Source organism: Octodon degus, unplaced genomic scaffold, assembly GCF_000260255.1.
Source record: "Octodon degus isolate 3935 unplaced genomic scaffold, OctDeg1.0 scaffold00344, whole genome shotgun sequence".
In the NCBI taxonomy this organism is placed as follows: domain Eukaryota; kingdom Metazoa; phylum Chordata; class Mammalia; order Rodentia; family Octodontidae; genus Octodon; species Octodon degus.
The window spans coordinates 850787-869026 of NW_004524920.1; the positions used below are offsets into that span (position 1 = coordinate 850787).

Below are 18240 nucleotides of genomic sequence, written 5' to 3' on the forward strand. Positions count from 1 at the left end.
TGTAACAGTACAAGTTCTCATATGTCCTGAGTCTTAATTGACCTTGGAAGGCTAGGGCCAAAATATTGGCTTTCCTTGCATCTCTCTTTTTTCTCTAATTTGGTTTGCAAACTTAGGTTGTTAACCATCCTTGTCTTTTTTTTGTGTGTGTATATGGCCTGCTCAGCCTGCCCTGGGGGTGGGGTTGGCGTGCAATGTCGTGCTGGGGATTGAACTACGGTCCCTGTGCTTGCCTAGGTTTACCTAAGCAGGCACTATAGACTGCTGAGCTTTTTCGCCAGCCTCATTGAAGAGACAGGATCTCACTATGTAGTTCAGCCTGGCCTTCAGTGTACTTTGTAGCCCAGGTTGGTCTTGAACTTGCAGTGATCCTCCTGCCACACAGCCTTCTGAGTGCTAGGATTACAGATGTGCACCACCATGCCCAGCACCAGATCAATACTTTTAAAGGATATATAATTTTGAGTTGAACATTTTTTTAGCACTTTTAAATGTGCCATTTTCCTTCTGTGCCCTCATAGTCTCCAATGGGAAACCATTAGCAGTTGAATCATTGTTCTCTATATAGGTAATTAATTGGTTTCTCGTGATGCTTTTAAGTATTTATTTTTAGTACGTTTTGCGGGAAGGAATGAGACTCTGGATTAGAAATAGAAGATAGATACAGTATGTGCTTAGATACGGTCCAGCAGGTACAATTGTTCTCTAAATGCCGAGACTTCAAAGGTGAGAAGGATATTTTCTACAAAGAGCCAGGTCACAGGATTCCTAGGCAGTGAGACAGTGTGAGCAAAGGAAGAAGATGCAGGAACAATTATATCAGTTATATTATTTTAGGTCTTAAAGGGAGGCAGTGTGATACAAAGAATAGTAGCTTGATATCCTATTATTCCTGGGAATGTTTTTGTTTTTGTTGTTGTTTTGGCTTATTTATTTATTTTAAGGATAGAGAAACCATTCTTAGTACATTAAACTTTAATCTGCATCAGAATAATCTTCTAATGATGTCAAGAATACAGCTTCTCAGGTTTACTCTTAAAAATTCTGATTTTGTGTATCTGAATTGCCTGAATGTCAATATTTGTAACAAGCTTACCCAGTGATATTGATTCACATTTCAGTTTCACAAATTTACTGTTTCACTGTTATGAACATCACCATCTTACGTATACTTTTTTTTTCATTAGTGTTCTTGTTCTTTTTGTTCTTTAAAGCATTTAGAGCTAGTTAGATTATTCATGTAATGGATTTTGTTCTTGTATGTGTTACAGGAAAATAAAATGTGTTTACTTTTTTCCCCCTTTCAGGTTTGAATTCAGGTTGTAGAGCAGAGAAAATATCTCCAGAATACCTCCAGGATATAAAGCAAATAAGTAATACTCTTAGCCTTCAGTCTTGCAGTTTTAGATGTGGCTCAGAACACAATTTAGCGAAACTAAATGGATATCAAGAAGGATATATCAATCAAAAGATACTCAGCTGTGAGGAAAAAAAGCCTACTTATACCAGCTCTATTCTTACTCACGGTACAGATAAACTATATAAATATAAGAAATGTAGGAAATCCTTTAGTTGTCACTCCAATCTTATTCAACATCACAGTGTTCATACTAGAGTGAAACTCTATCAATGTAAGGAATGTGGGAAGGCCTTTAGACTTCATATACAACTTATTGAACATCAGAAATTTCACAATGGTGAGAAATCTTTTGGATGCAAGGAAAATGGGAAGACCTTTAGTTGTGCCTCAGACCTTATTCAACATCAGAATACTCATAATGGTGTGAAACGATATGAATGTAAGGAATGTGGAAAAAGCTTTAATCATAGTTCAAACCTCAGTCAGCATCAGAAGACTCATAGTGCTGAGAAACCCTTTGTATGTAAAGAATGTGGCAAAGCTTTTAAATTTCCTTACCGACTTATTGAACACCACAGAAGTCACACTGGTGAGAGACCCTTTGAATGTAAGGAATGTGGGAAGGCTTTTAGACTTCACCTACAACTTTATCGACATCAGAAAACTCATACTGGTGAGAAATCCTTTGTATGTAAGGAGTGTGGGAAGGAATTTAGATATCACTATCTACTTATTGAACATCACAGAATTCATACTGGAGAGAAACCCTATAAGTGTAGAGAGTGTGGGAAAGGCTTTAATCGTGGTTCAAACCTCAGCCAGCATCAGAAAATTCATTCCAGTGAGAATCCCTTCATATGTAAGGAATGTGGACAGGGCTTTAAATATCATCACCAATATGTTGAACATCACAGAGTTCATACTGGTGAGAAGACTTACAAATGTGAGGAATGTGGGAAGGTCTTTATTCTTCTGACACAGTTTGTTCAGCATCAAAATGTTCATAATGGTAAGAAGCCATTTGAATGTAAGGAATGTGGGAAGACCTTCAGTTGTAGCTCAAATCTTGTTCAACATCAGAATATTCATGCTGGTATGAAACCATATGAATGTAAGGAATGTGGGAAAAGTTTTAATCGTAGTTCAAACCTCAGTCAGCATCAGAAGACTCATACTGGTGAGAAACCCTTTGTATGTAAGGAATGTGGAAGGGCATTTAGATATCATTATCGTCTTATAGAACATCACAGAAGTCACACTGGTGAGAAACCTCTTGAATGTAAAGAATGTGGGAAGGCCTTTAGAGTTCACCTACAACTTTCTCGACATCAGAAAACTCATACTGGTGAGAAATCCTTTGTATGTAAGGAATGTGGAAAGGAATTTAAATACCATTACCGACTTATTGAACATCACAGAAGTCATACTGGTGAGAAACCCTTTGAATGTAAAGAATGTGGGAAGGCTTTTAGACTTCACCTACAACTATCTAGACATCAGAAAACACATACTGATGAGAAGTCCTTTGTTTGTGAGGAATGTGGAAGGGCATTTAGGTATCATTACCGACTTATTGAACATCACAGAAGTCATACTGGTGAAAAACCCTTTGAATGTAAAGAATGTGGAAAGGCTTTTAGACTTCACCTACAGCTTTCTCGACATCAGAAAACACATACTGGTGAAAAATCCTTTGTGTGTAAGGAATGTGGGAAGGCATTTAGATATCATCACCGACTTACTGAACATCATAGAATTCATACTGGTGAGAAACCCTATAAATGTAGAGTGTGTGGGAAGGCCTTTAATCGTGCTTCAAACCTCAGTCAACATCACAGAATTCATTCTGGTTTGAAACCGTTTATATGTGAAGAATGTGGGCAGAGCTTTAAATATTATCACCAATGTGTTGAACATCACAGAATCCATACTGGTGAAAAACCCTATGAATGTAAGGAGTGTGGGAAGACTTTTAGACTTCAACTACAACTTTCTCGACATCGGAAAGTTCATTCTGCTGAGAATTCCTTTGAATATAAGGAATGTGAGACTCCTTCAGACATCAGTACTAATTTATTGAACATTAGGGAACTTATACTCGTGTGAAATCTTATGTATGTGAAGGAAGATACTTTTGACAATTCAGATTTTTTTCAACATCAGGATATCCATAGTAGAAGCTCTCTGAATGTAGTCAGTTGAGAAGGCTTTTAGTCTTTCCATAAAAATCATACCACTCATACAGGTGGAAACTGAATGAAAGAGTATGGGAAACCCTTTAATGAGACAAACCTTGTTCAACATTGAAGCATTCATGTTGGTATGAAACAATATGAGGGGGAAAGGATGTAATTGTGGTTGAAACCTCAACATCAGAAAGTTGTTACTACTGAAAAACCTTTTGTAAGCAATGCAGGAAAGCTTTATATCTAAAAGTTTAGAGTTGCTGAACATCACAGAATTCTTAGTGATGAGCAGCCCTATGAGTATAGATGTGAGAAAGCCTTTAGACTTAAGTGTTTATTGCCTATCCATTTGTACAGATCTGAAACCTTAAGATTATTCAGAATGTGGGAAAATCTTTAAATGGTTTACTTTGTAGACACCAGAAAATTCATAATGTCACAAGTTGTATGACTATAATGTGGAGCAGATTATATGAAAAAATTAATTACCTGAGAATTCATATTGACTAGGAATTCTATATATAAAAGAACATGGGAGGGCCAGCAAGGTAGCTCAGTGGACTAAGCTCCTGCATAGGCAAGCCCAGGGATAAGGGTTTGATCCCTGGCACCACATGTTGTATTGATCTTACCATAGAGACCAGATATGGTGGTGCATGCCCGTAATCTCAGTGCTGGGGAGGCTGAAAACAGGAGGATCACTATGAGTCTGTGCTATGTAGTGAAATCCTGTACCAAATACATTAAAGAAAAGAAAAGAAAAGAAAAGAACTTTTACCATGGCCTGGGATATGCTCAATATCAGAGTATTTATATGGGTGAGAAACTCCTTAAGTATAAGAATGGGGAGTTGTTAAATTTCAAGTCCAGAGTAGATATTCTTGAGAGAATACCTTAAGGTGAGGAAGATAGCCAATATAATTTTCATCATTGTACCTTATTCGCTATGAGATATAATAGATGTGATAATTCCTTAATGTTAGGAGAACCTTCCACACACTATTGAATACATTATACTTTACAGAAAAATTATTGGAAGAAATTTTTAAAAGCTTTACCTGAGGCACATTAGTTTTTCTCAGCACCGTTCTACTACATGTGATATTTGGCTGGAGGTGTATTTTCTTTTTGTATTATTTGCAAAATCATAGTACTATCTAGTAGTGCAATTATGGGAATAAATATGGTACATAGGAAATGTTTTGGTAAGTGCATATTGTATAAAATAATGGATTTGATTATGACTTTCACACATGCTTATAGCATGCTTTGAGTGTCTCTACCTCTGTATTACAGATTTAAATTGCCCTGTCCCTTGATTTTTCCCTAATCTCCCTCTTGAGAGAAAACATATTCTTTGATTTTTGTCTTAACAATGATTTCTAATTCTACTTTTCTGCAAATGATATTTCACTTGCAGAAAATTTAAATATCATCAAAATGTTCATAATGGTAAGAAGCCATTGATTCTTCTGATTGAATTGTATGTGTATATTTCTTTTTATCTATTTAATCCATCGATGGACACTTAATAACATGATAAACATGGATGTGTGGTATATCTTTTGAATGTTGACTTTAACTCTTTTGGGTATATACCCAGGAGTTATGTAGCTGCATCATATAATAGTTCTGTTTTTACTTCTAAGAAACTTCTATACAGTTTTGTATAGTGACTGTACTAATTTATTTTCCCACTCACTGTGTTGTATAAGCCCTACTCCATATCAATCCTCAGTAGTATGTATGTTTTGCTTTCTAAGTGATAGCCATTCTGACCAGGGGAGGTAGAAACTCAATATAGTTTTGATTTTCATTTCCATGATGTCTAAAGATGTTGAGCATTTCAAAATATATTGCCATTTGTATCACTTTTTATTTTTTTGTGGTAATGGGGATTGAACTCAGGACCCTGTGCTTGCCAGGCAAGCACTTATTCTATTGAGCTATCTCCCCAGCCCACTGTACCACTTCAGATAAGTGTGTAGTTCATTTTCTTGTTTGCTGGTTGGATTACTTTGTTCTTTTGTTGTTAATCTTTTTGAGTTCTTTATATGTTCTAGATATTCTCTCAGAACAGCTGTTAAAGATTTTCTTCTGTAGGCTACCCAGTTGCTCTGCTGATTGTTTCCTTTGCTATGTAGAAGCTGCTAGTGTGATCCATTTGTCAATTCTTATTTTAAATTAGCACGTATTTTTTATACATAATTGTAGGTGTCTATCTGTTGGTCTCTTGGTGTATCTCAGGGAAAAACAGTGGCAGGAATGAGGAAAAGATAGAAAAAAAAAAAAAAAAAGATAGACAAGAACAGCTGGGTCAGGTTGTGGCCTATCGCCTCATTGACAGAGGACTCCAGGACATCAGTAGGGGTGTTTCCTTATACCTTTCAAAAGAGAGTATCAAGAGACTCAAGGTTGCCTAGCCAATAATAGCTGAAATTGACCAGACAGGATATTTTTCTCAAGACTGAGGTAGCTTGAGTGCTTTAGGCACTCTGAACCTGTCCTTCATCCCACATATGATCAATTTTCAGCTTCAGCTATTCCCTTTACTGTTTTGTTGTATAAATGATAGGTGTTGCCATGTAGTTGGAGAAGCTGTGTTGGGAGAATGCTTTAGAAGACTTTTTCATTCTTGATGCCAGTCCAAAGATTTTTGGTACCCGTATATAGCAGTTGAACCTTATATAGTCCAGTAATCCATAATAGTAGTAAATTTGGAATTATGAGAACTTTGATTTTTTAAAATATCCCCATTAATAGGGCTGGAGAGATAGCTCAGCAGACTAAGCACCTGCTTAGGCAAACTCAGGAACCAAGATTCAATCCCTGGCACCATGTGCAGCACCAACCCTGCCCTTGGGTGCACTGAGCCCACCTTCTGGGCATGAATGCCTGTAATCCCAGCACTGGGGAGGCTGAAAACAAGAGGATCACTGTGAGTCCATGCTGTGTAGTGAGACCCTATACCAAATACATTAAAAAAAAAATCTCATTATAAATCTTAGGAAATATGATTTTTATAAAGCAAACTTTTTAGAATGGAAACAGCCTTTTAAATTAATTGCCTAAAGGGGAAAATATAAAAGCTCTTTTATTATCAGTTGTATGGAGAGAATACCACTGTATTTCCTTCTCTTTTTTTGTACTAGGATCTAAACTCATGACTGCATTTTCTAGGCAGGTGCAATGTCACTGAGCTATATCTCCAGCCCTGTTTCCTGTTTTTTTTTTCATGAATGTAGTTACTTTTTTTTTTTTTTGGCGGAACCGGGGATTGAACTCAGGCCCTTGTGCTTGCCAGGGAAGCACTTATTCCACTGAGCCATCTCCCTGGCCCAAATGTAGTTACTTTTTAATGATTTTTTATTCTTACAATAGTATTCATGTTTTGTAGAAAATTTTGCTTTGTAAAAAAAATTCATGGAAATATGTCATGCTCTACCCAGATGCAGCCATCTCTAGACAACTAAATAAAACAAAATAGGACACGAGTGTAAAGACCCAATCAAGAAAATGGACAGCCAAAATGAACATACATATCTCAGAAGAAGTACAAGTGGCCAATAAACCCATGAAAAATGTTCAACATCTTCTGCCACAAAGAAATGGATATTTTAAAACACTTAATTTACATCTTAAGAAATAATGGATATCATCAAGAGATAACACAATAACAAATGCTGGTGAAGTTGTGGATGAAAATCCCTTTCACATTGCTTGTGGGAATGTAAACTAGAACAACCTCTATGAAAATGACTATGGAGATTCCTCAGATAAGCAGACATACAAATTCTGCTCAGCACAGCTATAACCTCTCTAGGAATCTTTCCAAAAGAGTTACAGACATCATATGATTGTGATACATGCACAAAGTTAATAGCAGCATAACTTATAATAGCTCAATCTTAAACTAGGTGTGGTGGCACTGGCCTATAATCCCACCATTCAAGAATATGAGGCAGAAACATTGCCATGAGTTTGAGGGCAGCCTGGGCTACATAATGCATTCAAGGCCAGCTTAAACTACATCATAAGATGTTTCTCAAAGGAAAAGAACAAAGGAAGAATGGAAGGAAGCCTATTTCCTGTTTTTCTGTGAGGCTGTATTCCTGGTAGAATGGCTTTCTGTGTCCTTCCAGGTCAGCAGTCCAGCACCTTTGTTTCTGTAGACATGTAGCTGTCTACCTAGAGGACATCCACACTTGTATTTGAAAGCCCTTTAAAATGTTTCAAATTAATTTCTATTTTTAAAACAGTATTTCCTTTATTATTATTTATTATTTTTAAATTTTCATCAAAGAATGACCAATTGAGCCATATAAGAGTCTGGTGTGATTTGGACAGCGTTTTGAGTAGACGGAACTATAACTTTGACTTTTCTCTGTATAACCCGCATTGATGACACCAAAGCAGGCAGGTAACAGAAGAATTAAAATGATCAGAGGGCTGATGGAAGACATCAAAAATCCTAGCTGAGTGAAACAAAGTGGCATGAAACATGAATGACAAATTTAATAAAGAATTAGAATTCATGAAAAGGCTTCAAACAAAAATCCAGAAGATTAAAAATTATGTTGGAAACATAGGCATCAGAAGTGACCGATATGAAGACAGAAGATTCCTTAAAAACAAGAACATAATGAATCTGACAGTTTGTAGACAACACAAAGATGACTAAGATTAATTGGAACAAATAAAATGAGTAGGCAGTACAAAGGGCATAAACCTGTTAACAAAAGTAATAGCAGAAAACTTTCTAAATGCAGCGATACTTCAAATTATGAATGCTTCTGTTTGCAAACTGTGTTTTTGTTTTTGTTTTTTTTTTTTTTCCAAACTGAAGTGTTTGGCAAGGTTTTTGTTCTATTCACAAACTCTGCATTAGATGACAAATGTGACCATGTCCGTCTTCCCCACACAAACACAAATGCAAGTATCTTCTCTATAAATCATAAGTTTGTAAACTGAGGTACCACTCTAGTTCTTGAAAATTTAGCCAGAGCAACCAGGCAAGGGAAAGAAATGAATTTGTATAGGAGAGGAAGAAGTAGATGATATGATCCTCTACATAGAAAACCAAAAAATTTGCCAAAAGACTCCTTGGATTAATAATAAAATTTAGTAATGCAGTAGGATACAAAGTCACTCAAAAGCCAATAACATTCTTATATACCAATAATAAGCTCACCAAGAAAGAAGTTAGGGAAATAAGACCTTTCATAATGGCATCAAGAAAACTTAAATTATTAGGAATTAACCTAACCAAGGAAGTTTAAGATTTCTACAATACTTCTATAAAAACTACAGTACTCTGGAAAGGAGATTTAAATGAACATCAGATGGAAAAATATCCCTTGTGCCTCAATAGGCAGAACTGATACAGTCAAAATGGCCATACTTCCAAAATTGATGCACAGAATTGATGCAAACTCAATAGAAATACCAATAGCATTCCTCACATAACTAGAGAAAACAATCCTAAAATTTCTATGGAACCAGAAGAGACCTAGAATAGCTAAAGCCATCCTAAGTAACAAGAGCAAGGCAGGAGGTATCACAATCCTAGACTCCAAATTATACTACAAGGCTACAGTGATAAGACAACATGGTATTGGTAATAAAAACACGTGGAAAAGGGAAATACAGAAACAATAAATGCAGGTACATTGAGCTACATAATCTTTGATAACAGAATGAAAAACTTATGCTAGAGGAAAGCTTTTTAATAAGTTGTGGGAAAACTGCCTATCCATGTGCAGAAGATTGAACGTAGACCCATTCATCTCCTTATGTCCTAAACTAAAATAAAAATGAATCAAAAATCTAAATACAGTAATATCGTGGATTATGAATGCTCTTTGCAAATAATTCAGTTCACAAAAGTGGCAGTTTGCTTCCACTAGTGAACACATCTGGTGACAAACATGACCATTGCCATCTTCCCTACACAAACTCAACTGCCTTCCCCAAATTCATAAACCAAGTTTGTAAACCCAGGCACAAGTGTACTCAAACATCTGATTTCTTGGAAGACAAAAATACAACTCTTGAAGACAGATATAGGCATGGTTTTCCTGAACAGAACCCCAAAGGCACAAGAAATAATGCCAAGAATCAACAAATGGATTCATATCAAATTAACACAGTAGAGTAAACAACCAATAGAGTGACAGCACAACTTCCAGAATGGGAAAACATTTTTGCCAAATATTCCTCAGAGGAATAACATGGAATATAGAACTCAAAAAATTAGACCCCCCCTAAAAAAATACCCTATGAAAATTGGACAACTGAAATGTACAGCTACTCAGAAGTACAAAAATGCTTCAAAAAATCTTTAACATCACTGTTAGAGAAATCCATAAATTTAACTCTAATCCAGTTAAAGAGTTCATATTACAGTGATATCTCTAGTAGATATTCTATTAGAGAAATCCAAATTAAGATACTTTTAATAATATTATACTATTCCATCTTCAGGAAGAATGGCTACTATCAAGAAATCAAATAATAAATATTGCCAGTGCTGCTAGAAAAAAGGAACTCTTCTACATTGTGTGTGGAAATTAAACTAGCTGAACTGCTATGGAAATCAATATAGAGGTGCCTCAAAAAACTAAGTAGAAATCCCAGGTTAGCCAACCATTCCTCTTCTAGGTTTCCTCCTGAAACAGTTAAGAGTTCATATTACAGTGATATCTCCATACCCATGTTCACAGCAGCACAAACCATCATAGCTAGATTGTGAAAGTGGCCCATATACCATTGACAGATGACTAGATAAAGAAAATGTGTATTTTTACACAATGAAGTAGTATTTTGCCATAAACATGGGAACACTTTGTACAAAAGATGGAATCATTTGCACTTGAGACCATAACATTAAGTGAAATAAATCAGTTACACAGGTTTAAATATATTGTTTCTCTTACATGAGACTCAAATATAAAAAGCAAAGTAAAAGCTAGATGGTAGAAAAAAGTTTCTTAGCAGTGTTGCATTTTGTGATGTTTGTAGTATGGCAGCTTGCTGTTTGTTGAGACACGTCTCACTATAGTTCAGGCTGGCCTTGAACTCTGCAATTCACTTCTGTTGGGATTATTGTGCAGATAGGCATGATCATGTCTGTCTTGACATCTTTATAAAAATTTTTTAATTTTGAAGAGTAAAAACAAAAGCAACAACAAAAATCAGAAACAAAAGACAGAAGCAGGGCAACATACATCAATATGTATGTTACAGATTTTCAAAACTTGACAGCTTTTTAAAAGTGTAGGGGTCGGGAAGATGGCTCAGTGCAATAAACGCTTCCCTGGCAAGTTCAAGGGCCTGAGTTCAATGCCCGGTTTAAAAAAAAAAAAAAGTGTATAGACTTCACTAACCAGGGTTCTTTCTTCATTCTAATACCATTTCTAAAAAATTTCCATCAAGTAAACATTCCTTTGGATGTGGAAAGAATTGTTGAGTTGTTTCATAGTCTAGCTCTGTAGTGGCAAACCTATGGCATGCATGGTGCAATAGGTTGTTGTATCATTGAATACTCTAAAAGGTTCACTGTGACTAGCCTAATACATCATTTGTGTAGAGATTGGTGTATGTTTGAATAACTATTAGTTAATAGGATTTAAAATTTCAACATTGTTCTTGGTTATATCAATTATAGAGAATAGGGTATTAAAGTCTCCATCTTGTATTATTGCCTATTTTTTGCTCCAGTTTTTCATTTTGTGTTTTTATATATGGCATTCTGTTGTTAGGAGCCTTTTTAAAAAAAAATACTTGTATATCATTGTATTTTACTTAGAGACTCTTTTATCATTAAATGATATCCTTTTGTCACTAGGGACTTCTTTAGAATGGTCCTCTTGCCTCAGCCTCCCGAGGGCTGGGATTACAGGGGTATACCACACACCAGCTATTGTTTTTTTAGTAATAGGGACTTATTCTGGGCCTTCTGAGTGAGCCATACCACCAGCACTTTTTTTTTTTTAAAGAGTACAAATTAGAATTAAAATGGCCGGGGAGATAGCTCAGTAGAATAAGCTCTTGTGTGGCAAGCACAGGGTCCTGAGTTCAATCCCCTGTAACCCCCCCCCCCACAATAATAATAAATAAAAAATTGCAAGTCATACAGATTTTCACTTAACAAGGTAATACGAATTTCACAGTATTTGTAATACATAGTGTTGTCTTCTAATCAGTTATTCATATTACCAGATATATTGGAAGGAAAAATTAAAAAAAATGTATAAGAAATTAAGACAGGAAGGAGAAACAATTGAAAAAAAGGTGAAACAAATTAAAATATTAACTACTTTCCATAGACCAGCAGAAATGCAGAATACAGTTTTCCAAACCATTCTACTTACATACATAGATAAATCTCTTTACCCCACTTCCTCTCCTGTCCTCCTCAACTCAGAAACTCTTTCATTTTGAAGTTTATTCCCTTTTACTAGTGTTGGTTGTATCTTTCAGATTCCATTTTTCTCTTTTAGGTTGTCACACAAAGACAATATGATGTTTGCACATATGGGTCTGATTTCACTTAAGAGCATGTTCTCTAGTTGCATCCATTTATTGACAAAAGACTCGAATTTATCCTGCTTCATAGCTGAATAATATTCTATTGTGTAAAAATACCACATGTTCCGTATCCATTTTTCAGTTGATGGGATTGTTTCCAGGATTTAGCTGAGACAAATTGTGCTGCTATAAACATGGGTGCACATATATCACTGTGGTATGAGGTTTTCAATTCTTGTGGAAAAATACCCAGGAGTATAATAGCTGGCTTGAATGGGATCACCAATCCTAGGTTTTGAAGAAATCTCCACAGTGATTTCCATAGTGTTTGTACCATTCTGCACTCCCACCAACAGTGCAGAAGGGTTTCTTTTTCTCCACAGCCTCTCTAGCATTTGTTATAGGCTGACTTCTTGATGTCAGCCATTCATTCTTTCTGGGGTGAGATGGAATCTCAGTATTGTTTTAATTTGCATTTGTTGAATGACCAATGATGAACATTTTTTTCATATATTTGCTTGCCATTTGTATTCCTCTGAGAAGTGTAATTAATCTCAGAAGCCCATTTTCAGATTGGGTATTTGAATTTGGGGAACATGATTTTTTTTTTTAAATTCTTTGTTCTAGATAGAAGGCCTTTGTCTGAAGGACAGCCAGGTATAATTTTTTTTCCCAGTTTGTTGGTTTTCTTTTTAGTGTATTGTGGATTTTCTTTGAAGTGTAGAAACTTTTCAAAAAGATGAGATCCCAGTTCTTGATTCTTTGAAGTATTTCCCATTAAGTCTGGATGTTGTTCATGAATTTTTTTTTACCTACTCCTATGTCTTTTAAGATTTCCACCTACATTTTGCTCCAGAAGATTTGGTGTTTCTGCTTTAATATTTAAATCTTTGATCCATTTTGACTATAGTTTTGTGCATGATGATAGACATGGGTCTAGTTTTAGCTTTCAGTATGTGGAAAGCCAGTTTTTCCAGCATCATTTATTAAAGAGGCTATTTTTCTTCTAGTGAGCATGTTTGGCTACTTTCTCAAAATAAGGTGGCTGAGTATGTTTGCAGTTGTGTCTGCATCTTCTAATCTGTTCCACTGATCTTCAGGTCTGTCTGTATGCCAGTACCATGTTGATTTTATCACACTAACTTTATAGTATAATTTCAGGTCAGGGATTCTAATATCTCCTGCCTTTCCTTTTTTTCTCAGAATTGCCTTTGGTATTCTGGGTTTCTTCTGGTTCCAAATAAATTTGAGGAAAGTTTTCTCAAAGAGAGCTCTATGAGTTATCCTAATGATATTTTAAATGAGATTGCATCACATTTGTATAGCAGTTTTGGCAGTACGGCCATTTTCACAGTTTTGGTTGTTCACATCTAGTAGCATGGAATATTTTCCCATTTTCTCAAATCCTCTTCAATCTCTTCTTGGAGTACCATAATTTTCACTGTATAAATCTTTTACATCCTTTATGAGATTGATTCCTAACTATTTCTTTTTTTTTTTTTTTGGATGTTGTTGTGAAAGGTATGGTTCCCCTAATTTGTCTCTCACTGTGTTCATTGTGTACAAAAATGCTACTGATTGTTGGGTGTTGACTTTGTTATTATGCTATGTGGTGAATGCGGTAATTAAATCTACAAGACTTTTGGTAGAGTATTTACCCCCAGCTAAATATAGATATAGATATAGATGTATATATCTATCTATATCTATATATAATATATATCTTTTTTTGGTGGGGTACCAGCAGTCAAACTTATGATCTCATGGTTGCCAGGCACATGTTTTGCTGCTGAGCTATATCCCTGGCTCCTATTTTATTTTGAGGAAGGGTCTTGCTAAATTGTTCAGTTGCCTAGGCTGTGCTCCAATTTATAATCCTTCTGCCTCACCCTCTGAGTATCAATGCCACCACACCTGATGCTAGTAACTTTTCAGTGTGTTTTATTTAATTTAGTATAACTATTCCTGTTGTCTTATGTTCACTTGCTTTTAATTCTTTTCTCATCTTTTAATTTTTAGCTTACTTTTGTCTGTTGATAGGGTTCCATTTTTGCCTGCCTTTTCTATTTACGTCTCATGTTTTAATTTCCTCTTTTCTCCTTCTTTAATTGCCTTCTTTGTGTTAAATTGTTTAGTACTGTATCGTTTGTGCGTGCGTGCATGTGTGTGTGTGTGTGTGTGTGTGTGTGTGTGTGTGTGTGATGCTGGGGGTGAAACCCAGGGCCTTATGCCACCTTGGCAATTGTTTTACTGTGAACTGTATCCCAGGTTTCTTTTTTTTTTAGCTCTGAAAAACAGTTTTATGTTTTTCTTCCTTATTTTAGGAATTAAAATACCTATCTTAGCTTAAAAAATCTAGGTGAGCAGTGGCACGTAACTCTAATTGTAGCTACTCAGGAGGCTGAGGCGGAAGGGTGGAAAGTTCTGGCAGTGCCTAGGCATTGTAGGAAGTCTCTCCCTCAATATTTATTTATTTGCTTGTTTGTTTATCTATAGAAGAGTCTCACTATGTAGTTTAAGCTGGCTTGACCTCACTCTGTAGGCTAGGCTGGCCTTTAACTCACAATGATCCTCCTGCTTCTGCCATCCAAGTGTTGGGATTATAGGAGCGTGATGTTTGGCAATACCTCAAAACATTAAATGGAAGAGATATTGCTCAGTGTTGTTGCTTGATGATAGAAAAAGTAGCCATCTGGCATTACTTCTGTTCAGCTTAAGGATTTGTTTTTTTTTTTGTGTGTGTTACTGGCAAGTGGAGTGCCATTAAGCTATGTGCCCCAGCCCTTTTAAAGTTTTATTTTGAAATCATTCCTAAAATTTATTTGGAGCCAGAAAAGACCTAGAATAGCAAAGACAATACTGGGCAACAAAGACAAGGCAAGAGGTATTACAATTCCTGACTTGAAATTATACTACAAAGCTACTGTGATAAAATCAACATGGCACTGGTAACAAAATAGACCTGAGGTTCAATGGAATAGATTAGAAGATGCAGAAGCCTCTACAAACACACTCAGCCACCTTATCTTTGACAAAGGGGCCAAACATACTTTAAGAAAGATAGCCTCTTTAACAAATGGTGCTGGAAAAACTGGCTCTCTACATGCTGAAAACTAAAACTTGATCCAGGTGTATAACCATGCACTAAGCTAAAGTCAAAATGGATCAAAGAACTAAACATTAAAACAGAAACACTCAATCTCCTGGAAGAGAAAGTAGGAGGAACTTGTGAAGACATAGGGGTAGGCAAAGAGTTCATCAACAAAAATCAAATTGCATGGGTAGTACTTCAAAGAATTAACAACTGGGACCTCCTCTTATTGAGAAGTTTTTGCATGTCAAAAGAAATTACCAACAAAGTGAAAAGACAATCCACAAATTGGGAAAAAAATCTTAACTAATAAGCACTCAGACAAAGGTCTTCTCTCTAGAATTTATGAAGAACTAAAAAACATTAGGGCCCCAAAATTTAAAGACCTAATCCAGAAATGGGCATCCAAGATAAACACACTTTTCAGAGGACAAAATTATAGAAGTGAATAAATATATGAAAAATGCTCCACATCCCTAGCCATCTGTGAAATGCAAATTAAAACAACACTGAGATACCATCTCACCCCATGAAGAATGGCTATCATAAAGAAATAACCCAACAACAAATGTTAGAGACGCTGTGGGGAAAAGGAACCCTTCTCCACTGCTGGTGGGAATGTAGACTGGTACAACCATTATGGAAATCAGTGTGGAAACTCCTTAAAATACTAGGACTGGAAATCCCATTCAAACCAGCTATCCCCCTACCAGGAATTTCCCCAGAGGAATGAAAACATCATATCATAGTGATATATGGGCACCTATGTTTATAGCAGCACAATGTGTGATAGCCAAATCCTGGAAGCAACCAAAATGCCCATCGCCTGAGAAATGGATGAAAAAGATGTGGTATTTTTATACAATGGTGTATTACTAAGCTATAAAGAATGATAAACTTGAAGCCTTTATATTTAAGTGAATGCCACTTAAAGATGTACTCATAAGTGAAATTAAACCAGACCCACGTGTAAATATCATATAGCCTCCATAGTATAAGAACTCAAAAGAAATAAAAAGACAAAGGTATAACACAAGTAAAAGGAAAGCGAGAACTTAAGAATTAAACAATGAAGAGAGGACAAGGAGAAAAGCTAGGAAACATGACAGGGGCAAAAACCATGCATTTATAAGCACAAGATGGTTAAGGCAATGATCCTGAGAATCTTCAGCAGGTTTTTAAAACTAGCAGTTAATTGGTAGGATTCTCACCCTGACTGACTATATATGCTGATACCTGTGAACTAAGCAACTGCACTGTATAGCAATGTGTAATACTAGGGTCATGCTCGGAATGCCTGTCATTCTGGTCTTCTAAATACATACTGCTTGTCATGTCATATCAATTACTGCTATACTGTCTCTAAAGTAAATGTTTGTTTTAAAAAGTAATAAAACAAGAGACAAGAAACAAATGTCATTGGACTGTAATGCTACAATGCTGTATATGGTTAGATTTCTAAATTTCTGTGTAAAAATATGTAATTGTTTATTCCAATTAAAAATATTTTTCTTCACATTCTGTAGGGATTTAAAGTTTAACATACCAATACTTGATGGAAAATACCTGTTCCGTGCTATGTCTAAGATGTTTGATATTCAGACAGATTGTGAGGTTGAGCTCATCTGCCTATGTTATAGGGTAATAATATCATTAAGCTTCTCTTCTTGAGGGTTAACAACTCAAGTTTGCAGACCAAAAATTAGAGAAAAAAAAGGGCTACAAGGACAGCCAACATTTTGGCCCTATCCTTTCAAGGTCAGTGAGGACTCAGGATATAAGAGAGTCTGTACTGTAACATCCTGTAACTTAGTTGTGTCCCAAATTTTCTGATCAAGGAGATGATGGGGCCACAGAGGAAAGTGATCAGTGATGTAGAGTGTGCCTAAGGAAAGTCACATGGAGAGAAAACATTCTCTCAGGCTTTCACAGAGCAAATTTGTCAAGCAATGGCTGTGACTCATCCACATGGCTGACACTGACAAAGGATCTACAAACCGCAGTACAGGGTTTTAGGATAAATCCTGAGTGGACTTAACTAACCTTGTCAGATACAAAAGTTACATTTCTTGTTATATACGTCTTCCTTTATCTTGTTCTTAACCATCCAGCAGAAAATATAATGAGGTATGAAAAGTAAAGCATATTAATATGCTGAGCTATAAGGGCTCAAGTCAACTTCTGACATTGCCAGTCCTATGGATAACCCACTACTAATATTGACTACTGGACTATATTGGATTATTTTGCTGAATTCATGCACGTACAATATTTAAATGGCAATGGAATACTCATCTCTGACAAAACTAAACAAAAAAAGGGGATACAAATGAAGGACCATTTTGTATCTATATACAAAATAAGATAGATGTACAGCTATTTTGTCTTAATTCAGTGAAAAGAAAGATTTGTACTAATAGTGTTTGGACAGGATATCATGTCTGCATCTTATACTATGAATAACCACTACGAAGACAACAATATGCATTGTATTATTGAAACTGTCCTGTTAGTTGGTTTTTAAACTGTCTCATTGCTATTTGTTTCTCAAAATTAATAAAAATAAGTAAATAAAGTTTTATTTTGAGACAAGGCCTGTTGAGTTTCCCAGTCTGGACCCAAACTTGGAATCCTCTTGCCTCAACCTTCTGAGTTTCTGGGATTATACACATATACAGCTATACCCAGATTATTTTAAAGAAGTTTTAAAAATAATATTTAATATCATTAGGCCCTCATAGGAGCAAATTATTTGTCTTTAACTGGAATTGTCTTTTTTTCAGAACCGGGTATTGAACTCAGGCCCTTACACTTGCCAGGCAAGCACTTATTCTACTGAGCCATCTCCCCAGCCCTGGAATTGTCTTTTTGAGACAGAGTTCCACTGTGGCTCAGGCTGACATTGAATTCACTTTGTAGCCAGGGTGGCCTTAAACTTGCTGCAGTCTTCCTGCCTTAACCTCCTGAGAACAAATGTAGGCTATTGCACCCTACTTGTCTTCTTTTCACTTGCCCAGAGAGAGAGAGAGAGAGAGAGAGAGAGAGAGAGAGAGAGAGAGAGAGACCGACAGAGA

At 36.0% G+C, this 18240-nt stretch overlaps 1 protein-coding gene across 7 annotated transcripts in view; it reads left to right on the forward strand.

The window, feature by feature from the left end:
• Window positions 1–18240, forward strand: part of LOC101589152 (zinc finger protein 780B) — a 37735-nt gene that overhangs the window by 16955 nt on the left and 2540 nt on the right. For 6 of the 7 annotated variants that reach the window (XM_023708268.1, XM_023708273.1, XM_023708270.1 and 3 more), the window contains one exon: window positions 1308–4101. The exons of the other annotated variant lie outside the window; for it this stretch is intronic. In XM_023708268.1, the coding sequence (XP_023564036.1) occupies window positions 1308–3466 (2159 nt within the window). In that variant the 3' untranslated portion in view covers window positions 3467–4101. Of the gene's footprint in view, window positions 1–1307; window positions 4102–18240 lie in introns of those variants that run through there. 7 annotated transcript variants of the gene reach the window in all.